Genomic DNA, 15,537 nt, shown 5'->3' on the forward strand with positions numbered 1-15,537 from the left:
AGCCCCCAAGTCATGAGTCTGGTGGTTGGATTGAGATGACTTTTTCCATGTTCACGAAAAATCCCATGGTTCTGTAGGACAAGCATCGTGGTGCGCAGATCCCACTGCGACTGCCAGACGGACGATGACTAGATGAGAATGTTGTCCAGGTAAGACTGCACACGCATTAATCAAGAGCGTAGGTGCACTGCTACTGCAGCTAATAGTTTTGTGAAGGTTCTGGGGGTCGATAACAGGCTGAATGACAGGGCCCAATACTGGAAGTGGTGCCCTGCATAATGGAACCTAAGGAACCTTCGATGGGATGGGTAGATGGGTACGTGCAGGTAAGCCTCCCTGAGATTGAATGATGTCAGCATATCCCCCTCCCGAATGCTGCCCAGGATGGAGTTTAGGGATTGCATTTTGAAGCATTTGTACATTATGTGGGAGTTGAGCCATTTTAGATCTAGGATGGCTCTGCACACACACGAGCTCTTGGGGACTAGGATTAGTATCAAATAGAATCCTAGACCCTCCTGGCTCAGTGGAACCAGTTCAATTGCCCTGATGTCTAGAAGGTGATGAATCTTGGTGTCCATGAGAGCCCTGTTGGAGGGATTCCTGGAGGTGGGGCAGCTGAGGAAGTGACGGGGGGGGGGGAGGAATTCTATGGTAAGACCCAGCCTCACCGTCTGTAATACCCAGGAATCTGTGGTCGTCTCCTGCCACTGAGTAGGAAGGCCTGGAGACACCTCCAATTGGCAGAGTGAGATGGGAGTCACTTTGCCCTCTGAAGGGCTTGATATTAGCCCCACAGAAGGATAGTCTGCCCTAGGGCTATTGCCTGCCCCTGTCCCTAAAGGACTGTCTGTCCTGCTACCTATTGGCTCCCTGAGAGTATGGTCACTGAAACTGAGGAGCAGGTGATCCAGATTCAGCCTGGTGAAAGGTCTGCCTGCAGTAGTATGGGGAAGGTCTGTTATCAGCTCGTTTATGAGCTATTAGTAGGGCCTTCTTTTTATCTTTAGTCTCCACTAATACTGGATCAAGAGCTCTTTCGCCAAAGAGCTTATCCCCTTTAAAGGGGGCCAAGGCTGGACGCCATTTTGAGAGCATGTCTGCCAGCCAGTGGTGGAGCCGCGCCATTCTTCTAGAGGTGACATTGGCGACTAAGGCTCTGGATGCAAATTTTGCCACGTTAAGCGTGGTATCCGCCAAATATTCTGTGGCCATTGTCAGTTTGTTTAGATCCTGGTGGAGCCTGGCATCCTTCTGGGGAATCTAATCCAAAAGTTGGCACAACCACATTAAGGTGGCCCTATTGAAGAATGAGGCTGAGGTGGTTGACCGAATGGCCCAGGCTGAGACCTGGTATACCTTGAGGAACGAGGTTTCCACTTTCTTATCCTGCTTTCAGCCCTTCCATGGGGTTGGAAGGAATGAGTGTCGAAGACATGAGAAAGGCTACCAGGGGGTCTACTTTAGGCCATTGGAGGAAGTTTTTAACTCAGGACCTACAGAAAATAGTCTCTTGTTGCACCTACTGGGGGCTGGAATGGTGGCAGGCTGGACCCATTGGCATTGGACGATGTCCACAAATAGCTGGGGTGCAGGTACCACCTCGTGTTCAGAGGAAGGTTCCGAGAACAAGCCGGTTTTCTGAGCCAACAGTGCCTTGGGCAGTTCAAGTCTGACTAGTTACTGACCTGGCCTTGTGAAGTAAAGATTTAAATAGTGCAGGCTTAAAGAGCCCTGTAAAGGCTAGCTTGTCCAGGGTCAGGTCCTCATCGTCCAATAGAACCTTCTCTGTGGCCTCCTCCCCCCGTCAGTGAGTCCTCACTGCGCACTGATGGTTTGGGCGAGGAAGGAGCCTGAGTTTGGAAGGGGTTCTCCTGTCTTTGGGTCTGGCTACCCGTGGAAAGCTAGCTCTACCCCCTATAGAATCGCTTCAGATATGTAAACCTGAAGTTCCTGGATTAGGCCTGGGACCTCGGGTGGGTGAAGGCCTACCTCTGCAGAAGTAGCCATAGTCGAAAGTTCAGCCACCCTTATGCTTACTGGCAGATGCTCTCCTGGTATTTGAAGGCCTTGAAAGGGAGAAAAAGCCTCCTCAAGCAAGCTGCCTAAAAGGCCTGTGACTCGGAAATATTGTCAGGTGGCCAATCCTGCGCCTCTGTCCCCATAGGAATATTGTCAACGGACTCCTCAAAGGAGGCTGTGCGTCCTGTAGTGCCTTCTGCACCTTGGCAAATTGTTTCTCTAATGCCTTAAGGCGTCTGATGGCATCTCTATAAGAGGCAGAAGAGGAATTGTGGGACGAAGCTTTGGACTTCCTGGATTTGGAAGACCCTTTAGAGGTTGACTTGGTCCCGTTTGCTCTTGGTGGAGATTGAGCTAAGGAGGAAGGGCCTGGGCGAGATTCCTCCAGCTCTGTACTGCGGTCAGACATGCTGATACCAGACCGCCCCTCTTATTACTTCCTTAGTACGATGTCAGGAACTGCACCTCTTCAGTGCGCTGCCAGGAGCTGCAAAGATGGTGACGGACCTCAGCCATGCCAGGATGTGACCGAGTACTCGGACAGGGAGGCCCCAGGGGCTGGGTAGTATCTGCACCCAGGCAGCCTGCTTCAAGGGCACTGGCATAGGCCAGCAATGAGGGCAGCCTGGTAAGAAAGGTGGCTTGGCTGTTCAGGGTGACTTGGCAGTCGTCGCATTGTTCTTTGCTTTGGACACAATGAAAGGCAGCCAACAGGAAAACTCGTAAATCTGGCTTGCCAAGATCAAAAAAAATGGCAGCTGCCTGGATCGCACCAAAGTGGGCGCTGCCCTACTCACGTGTCTGTTTCCTTGCGAGAGGACGGAGGGCAGTGGCGCATCCTGCACTGGCCCTGCAACGTCCTCCTGGCTCTTGCCCCTAGCCATAAAGTCTTTTAAATTGGTTGTGAAATGTTTTAAATTGGTTCGAGAGCTGCCAGCACGAAAGCAAGGAAATGCGCCATGGCAGTCTCCCAAGAGGGCAGCCAGCACAAAAACCAATACCGTGGCGTTGGCTAAACAGGGAAAAAATCCTTAGGAGCCGAAACTCACCCCGCAATCAGTTTGGCCAATGGCCGCTCGCCCCGCCAGATACCTGAAACAGTCATTTCTTCAGCAAAATGCTCGGCGGGCACAGAGTGCTTTGACAGCTGCTATGACAGCCATGAAGCAGCTGCAGTAGTCCGCGTGTTGAGCAATTTGACAGCTGAAAGGAAAAATTAACTAAAAATCTTCTCTAGCTGTTTGCTGCTCCAGAATCAAGCAGAAAAATTCAAATTCAGTTTACTCTGCTCAGTAATCGAGGAGAGAATCAAAGTCACATCTAATGGGCTTGACTGAGGATAAAACTAAGGTAGTCAAGCCTGGGAGGCGTGGCCAAAGACTCTAAATTAACTCAGTCACCGGGCAGACAAACTGAAGTTGTCTGAAGTTTGGGTTCTCCAAGCAGCGCACAGGAGAGTACACATGCCATCATTTATCACATTTTTAATCACATCAAGTGCTGACTTTAGGGACACAAGATTAACACTTCTGTCCCAAGCAGACATGCTACCTAATCATAATAAATACCATACATAAAAAGCTTACCAATGTCATCTTTAGCTTGTCAGTAACATCTGAATTGTATATTTGGACTTTTTCCTTGATTGCTTCCTTGGTGAGGTAATTATGAGTTTCTCTCTCCTTCTGAACATCCTAGAACAAAAAGATAGTAAAATATTAATTCTACTACAATTAAAAAGTAAAACTATGAACTGGGGATCTATACAGGGGATCGGGTAGAGCACAACAACATTTTTAAAAAATAAGATTGATTGAAAACTGCATAATAAAATGATAGCATTACATCCTGCAAACATTTATTATGAAATTAGCCTCTCTTTTTTTAATGGCTTTTGACAAAAAAGAAAAGGAAGTTACATATATATGCTGTCTAAAACACACAAAAATGTGACTTTGGATGGGAAAAAATGAATATCTGGGTATGAAGACAAGGCAGAAAAGTTCTACTCATGGTTTCAAAACTTGTTTGGCTCAAATATTCCCAATCAATACATTCTAATATTACAGGAATCCAACTCATAAAAAGAATACATTCAAGACATTTTGCTGATATGTATGCAAAATTAACCCAATAAATATTTTTATCAAATATCTCATCAAAGCTACTTAAGGTCTGAACATGCATTTGTGTCTCTCTTAGAATCATTTAAAATTTAGGAATCAATGATATAACTAATAGCATTGAAAATTCAGAACTGTTATAGAACATACTGATTCATTAGCAAGATTCAGGGTATTAAGTGATTGGTACATAGAATTTCTAGGATACCAAACCTCTAGCCATAAGTTAAAATTAGTGAACAAGAGGGAAGTACATTCACAAGGTTAAAAGTAAAGGTAAAGCTTCCCCCGCACATACATGCTAGTTGTTTCCAGCTCTAGGGGGCAGTGCTCATCTCCGTTTCAAAGCCGAAGAGCCAGCGCTGTCCGAAGACATCTCCTTGGTCACGTGGTCAGCATAACTAAACACCAAAGGCGCACGGAGTGCTGTTACCTTCCTACCAAAGTGGTCCCTATTTGTTCTACTTGCATTTTTACATGCTTTCGAACTGCTAGGTTGACAGAAGCTGGAACAAGTAACAAGAGCTCACTCCGTTATGCGGCAATAGGGATTCAAACTGCTGAACTGCCGACCTTCTGATCGACAAGCTCAGTGTCTTAGCCATTGAGCCACCACGTCCCTTATCACAAGGCTATAGATATCAATTGATTTAGTAACTGTATCTGGGTTTAGTAAAATAATTTTGAAATCTACTGGCCTTGAAGAGGAATGAACTTAAAATTTTGAAAACCACACAAACATATATGATATTCATATCAAAGCACACATAACCCTTACCAGCAATCACCTTTGTTTTTGGGTAAACTAGTTCTACAATAGACTGTGACTGTTCTTTCTTTTGCAAACTATAATGGAGGTTTCTGCTACAGAAAACTAAAATGTAGAATAAAATCAAAAATACAAAATAATTGTGTTTGTGTTTGAATATAAGTGAATGAGAGAAAACTTAATATGTACTTGTGATAGTAAAGCTGAACAAGTTTTATCATGATCTCATTCCAAAACCACTGGTTTTGCCATACCCTATATGGCAGTGCTTTAACTGTTGGCATGTAACTCATTTCTAAATAGAATTGGTTGTTTAAACTTTGAAGGCTAAATTGCAAGAATGCAGTTTAGAGTTCTTATAGAAGATTTACAACATGAGGAACACTAGGTTACCTATCCTGCTCAATAAAATAAGAATACAATTTTTCTGTAGTGCAACTTTTTTATCTGATTCTAACAGATTTTAATATGATCAAAATAGAATAAAATTTAATATCTAAGTTTTGTCACACACCTTTCTGACTGTTGTCCTGTATATTTTGCATTGAAGGTTACAATTTTTTGCTTTGACCAATGGCCAAGGAGCCTGAAAGTCTAGTTTTGTAGCTTTTCTTTTGACAAGAAGGCATATAGGGAAGTTGGAGAAAGCCTTATTTAATCATCTAGCACAGTGGTTCCAAAACTTTTTCAGTCCACCCCCCCCCCCCTTGGTGCTACAAACTGATCCTCAGTGCTCCCCACCCAGTGGTGGAATTCAATTTTTTTTATTACTGGTTCTGTGGGTGTGGCTTGGTGGGTGTAGCTGGGGGGTCATGTGACTGGGTGGTTTGCAGGATGGAAGGAAGATAGTAACAGTAAAATTCAAAACTGTAACAATTAATTGCACATTTATTCAAAATCCAATTTAAAAACCTTTTTAGTTAATGTTAATTCAACAAAATTATTGAACATGATCCAGTGGTACCAGGTTTTCAAAGTCTGATAGTCATTTATCAAGAACCATAGTAACTAGTAACTTAGCAAACTCAGTAAAATTTAGTAACTACTTCACTGTTCAGTAAATGGGCTTGATGAAGGAATACCAGTTTCCCAATGTCTGGTTTTAAGTCATTTAGCAGGAGTCTTAAATCACCACGTTCAGTAATCTGGAGTCGATTTCTTTGCTTGGAGAGAAGTTGGATGACCACACTGAAGCAACGTTCCACCAAATATGATGTTGGAAATGCAATAAGGAGCTTCTTAACCACTATCTATAGTGAAGGATAGCGATCAGAAATTTATTTCTGTAACCAAAACGCTTGGTACGATTTTTTAAACTTTGGCTTCAGCTCAATGTCATTTTGAAGCTCTATGAGTTGTTCCTCCACTACCCCATCTTCCTCAGTATCTGAAAATGGTCTTTGCGCGCTTCTGCCTTCCTCGCAGGCACGTTTACTTGGGCTCGGCAAGCTCCCAGGGCTGCGTCTCGGAGCCTGTCACCCCCGCTGGCCTGAGGATATGAGCAGGGCTCCTGGCCCACAGAGGGGGAGGAAAAATGCCCCACGGGGCTCTCCCAAACCGCGCAAGACAGGGGGCTGTCCTTTTGGGCCACAGCCTATATAATTTAGAATTTATAATATCCAATTGATCAAATTTCACAATCAAAGTTGAATTTTTTAAAATATTTCCTACCTAAGAGCCAAAAATACCGTGCTTGGACCAAAAGACTGAGAGGAAACTGGGGGCCAGTGGGAAAGGAAGAAGGATAAAGAATTTCTCTCAGTCTAATGGACTAATCAGGCTGTGACAAAACCCTCGCGTAACCCCTCCCTCAACTCTACTGGACGAGACTGTAGAATGAAACCTCAATTTAATGGAGCAACTGGGGAAATAGGAGATACCGTTTATCCACTAAATCTGGGGCCACATCATTATATAAATAGTATAAATTGTGTAGTTTTATGATGTCATTATGAAAAATAAAAATAGAAATTTCATCCATTGTATCAAAAGTCTATTTCATTAAACTTACCTGTTGAGATTTCATTTCATACATGTTCTTCATTATTTATTCATTATGTATATATAATTTTCACATATGCAAAAATTTATATTTCTCTATTATTTTAAAACCTGAAAAATTCTAAATCTTTTAAATGTTCCTCTTAAGATAAAGTTAAAATCTTTCAGCAATTACTTTGTTTCCTTTTCTGTATACCTTTCAAAGTCACTGATCACATCTGAGAGTATTATTTCAAGAATGGCTACAGAGTGGATTTGGATAAAAGCATTGATTCTATCAATTTTTTTTACAGATTTCCAACTTTTTGAAAACATCATTTGAGGAGTTCAATAAACGTAGGAAAAGATTTTCTGATGAATAACTTCATTTCTAGATCATACTGTGTAATACCTGGATCCATTAATCTTCAGTGTCTGATTCCCTGTAACTTACCTACATTAATCTTCAAGTTTTAAAAAGTTCTCCATAGAATTGGGTTGTTGATATTACTTAAAAATAACACTACATAAACTTTTAAGTATGTTGTGTACTTCTGAAATTCATCAAGGCATATTGTTTTATCAGTATGATTTAATTGCATTTACTGTGAAGCAACTGATTCAATTAAAATATATTCAAAGCATAGTTTCTCGAAAGTTTTAAAATAGCTGTTAGGAAGTAGCAGATTCAATATATTAATCTCTTGCCTGGCCCAGTAATAATATCTTTCCAGTAAGATATTTTACTCCCATTTTCAAACTGAGGTTAATACAAGGTCACTTTCTAAGGCAATTTTAGATTCAAATTTAACCCCCAACCTATTAATGTTTACATATGTCTACCATGTTTCAAGACTAGGAAAACAAATCCTGTTGTTTATTCCATGTTTATGTCTGAAACATTTATTATAGCTTAGGTCCTGCCACCACTTTAGACAGGTTTCACAAACACAAACTCTCCAAATAAACATGTTATTCCAAGATTATGAAAAGATCCTTTCCTTGCCATAAAAATTTTCTTCATTTTCTTCAACAGGTTTTCTATCTATATAAAATATCTGATAAGAATTAACATCAGAATCTCTCTTAAAATATATATTGAACTAGAGATTATTCATTTTAATATCTTTCTTCCCCCCTCCCTCTCTCTCTCACACACACAGAGTCTTCCTTTGTATGTAAACGGTAAGTGAGCAAATTATTTTACTAACTCCAGAAAAAGGCTATCAGGAAACACAGCAAGCAGAACTTGTTCTTAAGAGTATGTGGAATAATAATTGCTGGGTTTTTCCCCCAATTCCAGGTTAAAAGGCTTTCATCTTCTTTAAACTGCAATTTCCTTATTTGCATGCTGAGGAAATACATCACAAGGAAATGCTGTTGCTCCACCCTTCCGTCAAGAAAAAAATAGGAATGGTTGCTCGTTACAAACTTCACTATTGTGTCAAAACACACAACCTGTCATGATTTTTGACTGAAAAAAATGCTGTTTCTATAACACAGCTACTTACCAGTAAGAAACTTTAGAAGATTATTTTTAGGTATTATGTTCAATAATTGAGAATGGTAACAGGCTTCCTAACAGAAGCTTAATAATAAATGTGTACTTTTTTCAGTTTTTTCTACTATTATTGCAATAACAAACATTATTTTGAATTAAACTGAATTGAATAGTTACATATAAACAATTAAAACACAAAAGAAAGTTATGTGTTCCAGCGATAATATTTTCTTACTTTTACAGGATTATAATGCTCAGATTCTTAACATATGGCTTCATTTACTTTCCAGTCTTACAACCCATGGCTAAGGGGAATTTTGTCATTTAATATTCTCATTTTATTTGGAGAAGACAAATGTTCATTTGGCTATATGTTGTTTTACTCTATTTCCATCTTATTGAACAATTGTATTACAAAAATAGTAAATATCTCTGAAATCTAGTTTCAAAAATCATATAATGATTGCAAATCATTCCCAAGCATTGTACATTTTCTCTCCATATACTGTATGTCTTTTTTTGTTTTAAGTTTGCAATTTTTTTACTATTGTAAGAAATCAGTAGCATGTTAGGAAAAATAGGGTATCAGGAAAGTAATTTCCAGGTTGTTTTTTAAAAAATTGTTAATCACAATCTGTAATTAGTGAAAAATTATAAAAATAACCAATTATTTATAGTGCAATTTAGAAAGGTGTTATAAAATCACACTTTTTGGTATGCATAGGATTATAGCCTGAATCTATTATTCAAACAATTTCAGAGACACCTGTTTATTAATTTAGTTTGACATGAAGTACATTTATATGAGAATTCTCTGGCTGACATTTCATTATCAGTAATTAGTGAAAAATTGCAAAAATAATCAAGTATTTATGATGCAATTTAGAAATGAAGATAGTATATTTAAATGCACATAAGGTGTTCCTACAAGCACAATGAAAAACTCAAAAGCTTGTTTTTCTTCTGTAGTATGATTTTTATTGTTTCTAATAAAATAATGTAGTTGTTATAAGAACTCACATAATCCATATTTTTCATGAAAGTTTCTTAAATCCTGAAAATGTGATTGTGTGTACATACAGTCTTATATGAAATATCCCCTCCCTGCAGAATTTGTCAACATCTGCCATTAATCAAAGAATATATAATTTAGTTAATATTAATTCTCCAATAAAATATGACATATTTAAGTTCCTAAATCACAACCAAATCGAACCTGCTTAAAGACTATCTCTACAGTACTGTGTTCATCCTTTCCTTGAATTGCTTACTATTCCAAAAAAAAAAAAAAATAACTGCAAGAATAACTAAGCAAATAATTATGCAGGTTTAAGAACTGATACAGACATTTGCTTTTCTACTACTCCCTACTCTTTCTTTCATTTTCTTAAGCCTGCAGATAGTATTAATCTACCTTGCAAGTTTTTGAGCTGATGTATCAGCCAAAAATGGAAGAGATCACAATATAACATTACATTCTAACCAGAATTATCACACAAAAATAAGTACAATTTTAATTTAACAAAAACTTTGTTTATCATACCGTCATTTCTGATCATGATCCACATAATTCTATGATGCTACTTACACAGTTAACACACTACACACTTAATGACAGGAAATAGAATATACATGAACACAGTCATTATTGCCTACTTAAACTAAGATTATTTTTTTCTATCATATCCGAAAAATAACTAGCAATATCATGCTTTCTTAATGAATTACCATACATGTTTCAGCTTTCAAAGCTCTGGATGTGCCCAAACAAGTTATATATGTTTCAACTATGAAACAGAACGTTCTGTATCTCCTCTGGGCCATCCTGTTGTGGCCTAGAGGATTTATGTCTGGAAATTGCCAAAGAACACTCCGTCACTCCCAACTAGATGGTCCAGTGGAAGGATGGAATGTTGCTTTTTTCTCTGATGAGTTTTTCACAGCCCTATGAAATAAGCAACAAAAAAAAACCCAACTCCAACCATTGTGGTGTTATGTCCACACAGGTAAAGATATACTGGAAAACTGCTACCAACTGATTTACATTTGCTGCTTCCTCTGAAATCAAGCATTAAAATGCCCCTTTCCTCTTAAAAGGGAATATGCAAGCAGACATAATGGTTAACATGAATAAAATATACTAGTCTATGCCAAACCCTGAGTTTACCAGGTACCTTAAAAACATAGAAATAATTTGCTTTTCAAAAGAAGGCACTACAACAACAATCCACAAACTGAATTATAATGTCAATTTGAAAGAAATGTTTAGGATAGATTGATAGAATAGCCATAAATGCAGGTCAGTTGCTGAGTTCCCAAAATGCATTCATGTGACTTATAAGGATGCACGACCATCAGAACTTTAAAACCAGGAAGGGTCCATCATAATTTAAATGGTCACTAAGCAACCTGTCAAAAGTCAAACATTATCTGTAGTAATGGAGGAAACAAATAGCATTCACGAGCAGCTGTTAACCTGTCAGCAAAATTATTTCTTTAAATAAAGAAAATATTTATAAGAACAATTTTCAAATTAAAAGTCACAGTTAACCCCTTTCTATGGAACAATGCAACAATCTCTCAGGTTCGTATCCTGAACAAAGAGACCATCCGTATTAATGCCAAGGATAATATAAGATTGGTTCTGAATATTTAAACCAACCTGTATACATATAACACTCCCTACAACACTACTCATCTCATCTAAGTTTCACTGGATGGTTTATGAAAACCGTGAAAAAAATGTATTAAAAACAGAGTTAAAAATTTAAGAGTTACAAAGTTTAAAAACAGTTTAAAATGTCAATAGAATCAATCATTTTGTCATACAACTTCCTATGGCCATTTTAGCTTCTGCAATGAGCTTTAATTTTTTTCCAGGCCAAATGCTTATAGGTCAGAAAGATGATTATAACTTGAACAGTATTCCATTAAAAACAAATTAGAATGAAGATATTTCAGAACTTAATTAAAAGTGTACAAAACTGAAAACTTCCACTTTTCAGATATTCATTGACATATCTAAATGTTTTGATTAAAATTGACATATTTTAATTAAACTTAATACATAATTATTTTATTCTGAATTTCATGCCAATTCTAAAAGAACATAAAAGAATTACTTAGCCATTTATTATTGAACCAAAAACCAACTACTATCCAGCTGTGATGGGGCTTGGTGCCTGCATGCCCTGGGATTGGTAGGCTGTAGCAATGCAGATCCTCACCACCTGCCTATTGTGGTGGAAGTCACCTTTTTACCCAGAGACCCCGGTTGGTAGGAGACCAACCGGGCCTCGGACTTTCTCTTTGGTCAGGTTCTGTCTAGGATGTGCCACTTCCTCTCTAGGGGGTGAGCAGGGTCCGGACAGAAATTGGGCAGACCCAGGTCCTGTAATTTGTGGAAACATGAACCCACCTTAGGTATGAAGGAAGGGTCCAGCCGCAATACCTCTCTGTCCTGGTGAAAGATGCAGAGGTCGTCCTCCACGGACAGAGCCTGCAGCTGTGATGTCCGCCTGGCAGATTTGATGGCCACTAGGAACACCACCTTAAGGGTTAAAAACTTTAGAGACATTGTTCACAATGGTTCAAATGGAGCCCCCTTAATGCTTCCAGCACTTTATGCAAGACCCAGAAAGGGCACCTGTGTATCATGGGTGGTGTGAGGTTGGACGCCCCCTTCAGAAATTGCCTTGCCAAAGGTTGTTGACTGAGTGCCTGGGCTCTACCGCATAGAAGCACTGAGGAAATGGCCGAGACTTGTCTCCTAAACGTGTTAGGATCTAACCCCTTGTCCAGGCCTGCCTGAAGAAATCTGAGCACTAAGGGCTCTATCCCCTTGATGGAAAGTCTTTCCTCCTTCAGGATGCTCCGCTCAACCGCCAAGTGGTCAATTGGAGCCATTGGGGTTCCGAGTGTTCCAGTGACCCCTGCCTGAGGGAGATCCTATCCTGAGGAATCCTCCGCGCTCTGTCCCCCAATAGCGACTGAAGGTCTGCCAACCATGGCCTCCTGGGCCAATAGGGGGCAACCAGTACCACCTCCGCCCCCTCCCAAAGAATTTTTGGATGACCATGGGAATCAGGGGTGAGGGTGAGCAAGCATAGAGCAGTCCCCAAGGCCAGGGGCCTAGGAGGGCAACCGCCCCTTCTGACCCCTGGCTTTGGTACGTGGCGTAAACCTTGGGAGCTGGGTGTTGTGGGGGGTGGCAAATAGCTCGACTTCCGGGTGGCCGAAGTGGTCCATCACCTCTCTGAAGATCGCTGGGTGCAATCTCCACTCCGAGTTGTCCACTTCTGCCCGGCTGAGCCAACTGGCTCTGATGTTGTCCACCCCCGCTATATGTTCCGCCCTTAAGGAGAGAACATTCCTTTCGGCCCACTGACCCGGCCTTTTGGCCTCCCGCATGAGGGCCTTTGACTTGGTCCCCCCCTGTCTGTTTAAGTGGGCATTGGATGCAATATTGTCTGGGGGCGGCTGGAATGTGTCTGTCCTTGACAGAGTGGTGAAGTTTTTCTAGGGTCAAGCGAACTGCCCTGCGTTCCAACCAGTTGATATTGTGAGTCAGTTCTGTCTGGTTCCACTGTCCCTGCACTATCTGGTCTTGTAGGTGGGCGCCCCCCCCGAACAAGCTGGCACCCATGGCTACCGTCACCCGGTCTGGCGTTCTGAAGAATTCGCCCTTGGTTATCGCCGGGGACGTCCACCAGATCAGTGAACGTGGTACTTCTGCCGGGAGGGGAACCCTGGCCTGGGAGCAGCTCCTGTGCCTTCGCTGGAACGGCAAGGAAACCATTGTAGGTCTCTGATGAGGAATAATCTAGGTTTGGTCACCAAACCTGAAGTAGTCAGCAGCAGCCTGAAGATGACGAATGTGACTTTGTCGAAACATCGCCAAGACATCTCCAATTCTACGCGGGAGAAAACCCGAACAACTAGAGACATATATATATATATATATATATATATATATATATATATATATATATATATATATATATATATATATATATATATATCTTGTACTACATCCAAAAATTACCATATTTTTCGGAGTATAAACACACCCTTTTCTCCCCTAAAAGAGGGTGAAAATTTGGGTGCTTCTTATACACTGAATGTAGCCCCGCCCACCCACAGGGCCCCACCCTTTGGCCTCTGCCTCCCAGCAATTTACCTCCTTGCAGCAAAGGCTGCAGCTATCCCTACAGCCTGAAACAGCTGATCATGAGGAAGCCCCCTTAAACTGATGAGTAGAAGAGTAGATGGATGACTTTCAGCGAGTAAAACTCTTTCAGCCCTAAGATACAGACAATAGCAAGCCTCTTCCAAAAATCTTACCAAGAAAACTGCCAGGCGCCAACACTGATTTCAAGGGATACATGCCACTCACACGCACGTACAAATTTAATATTGAAAACTTTAATGAAAATTACAATACTTATAAAAACTGTGTTTTGTCATTATTTTTATTATAACTTTAATAAAAAGAAAACCTGTATTATCGTGTCTTAGGATAATGAATTCTACTGGTTAATTATCCGCTGTACTTTTTTGTGTGTTTTAAATCTGCTTCATATCAGCATCACGGGATAATTTCTGTTCTGAAACAGGAAAACATCTCCACGTCCACTTTTTCCATATTATAACAGCATTGTTTCCACTTCAATAGAGATCCTTTCCCAGGCCTTTTTAAGTCGCAAATGTTCTACTTTGAAAAGTAAATCAGAGCCTTCATTCCTCTAATAATTTTAGTTGCCCCTTACGCACTTTCCCTACTCTATGACATCTTATTCCAAACATGGTAGCCACAATTGTATACACAATATTCCAAATAGCAGAGATTTGCATAAACGGCACAACCATGTTTTTTCGATTCCTTTCTTAAAACGACGGAACTCATATCGAAAAGAAATACATGGCGGACACGTAAACATAAGCGACTCAAGTTACTTGTGTTACACGCCTTTATACACTTGTATTTACCATGTCTGCATAGCAACCCAGGGATTCTGGGGGGCATACACTACCCGCTTAAAGAAACCCCGCTGAAACTACCGTACACGAGGGTCACGGCTACAAGACCAGGAGGTTCCATAGGACCCCCTTTTGACACCCCTCGGGGAGAAGGCTTATCCGGGGCTCGTTCCGAGAAGCCTCACAAGGAAGTGGATCCGCTGAGATCTATTTTTGGCACGCCTGGAGAGCCAGATCAATCTCGATTTTTGAGCCGTTTCAAGGGCTGAGCTCCAGAGGGAGCGAGACTGCAGCTATTGAGCAAAAGCAAAAAAAAACCCATTACGTTCCCCCCAAGACTCCCGTGGAATTCACACGGGTCCTTGTAGAATTTATAAAGGGAGGAAGGGAACCGTGCGAGGATCCCAGAGGGAGCTCCGGAGAAGCGCTAGCCCCGGAGCTGGAAAGAGCACGTGGGGCTGCCGAATAAGGCGCGGCCTGCAATGGGTCAGACCAGGGAAGGGCGCTCGGTCTGGACCTCGGCCCGGAGATTCCCGCCCCGCTGGCACTCCGGAAGCTCCCTCGAGGGAGCCCGACGGTCGCTTACTTGCAGGCTGGGCTTGGCTTGGCCGAAGGGCTTCCTGAAGAAAGAGGTGCGAGCCGTGAAGAAAAACTCCTCGGACTCCGATTCTTCCCAGCTGCTGTAGCCGCTACTCATGCTGCTCGTCCAAGTCATGGGCGCCCCCCCGTCGCCGTCTCTGCAGGGGCCCCAAGGCGTCCCCGCCGCCACATGGGGATCCGCCGGTGCGAGGCTCGGAGGCGGCGGTTCCTTCCGCGACGCCCTGCGGCCACTTCGCCCTCCAGCCTACGAGTGCGAGCGGGCCCGCCCTGTCGGAGGCGGCACCGTTTAGCCCTCCCCGAGCGGGCGAGGGGAGGCGGTCCCGGAGCTGCTCTCGGCCACCTGTGTGCGCGGCTGGCGCGCCTCCTCGCTCGCTTCCTCTTCCCCTATTGAACTGGACCGACGGGCGGTCTTCCCCTGCCCCCCCCCCCCAGCAGGTGACCTAAGCGGGATTTCGTTTCCATGCAGCTATTTCATGCCCCTTGAAAACCACTTTAGTTTAAGGCTACTTAGCGGAGTTTGTCAGAGACTTACTGGAAGCCGCATTTGGGGTGATACGTTTGAA

General features: G+C 41.9%; 1 protein-coding gene across 1 annotated transcript in view; it reads right to left on the reverse strand.

Moving 5' to 3' along the window:
* The window catches only part of RASSF3 (Ras association domain family member 3), a 39,650-nt gene extending 24,390 nt beyond the window's left edge, over positions 1–15,260 (reverse strand). The window contains exons 1-2 of the mRNA XM_032220888.1: positions 14,961–15,260; positions 3,609–3,716 (exon numbers count right to left, since the gene is read on the reverse strand). Of these exons, the coding sequence (XP_032076779.1) occupies positions 3,609–3,716; positions 14,961–15,089 (237 nt within the window). The 5' untranslated portion in view covers positions 15,090–15,260. The remainder of the gene's footprint in view (positions 1–3,608; positions 3,717–14,960) is intronic.
* Positions 15,261–15,537: the final 277 nt, after the last annotated feature.

Source organism: Thamnophis elegans, chromosome 7, assembly GCF_009769535.1.
Source record: "Thamnophis elegans isolate rThaEle1 chromosome 7, rThaEle1.pri, whole genome shotgun sequence".
Classification (NCBI taxonomy): Eukaryota; Metazoa; Chordata; class Lepidosauria; order Squamata; family Colubridae; genus Thamnophis; species Thamnophis elegans.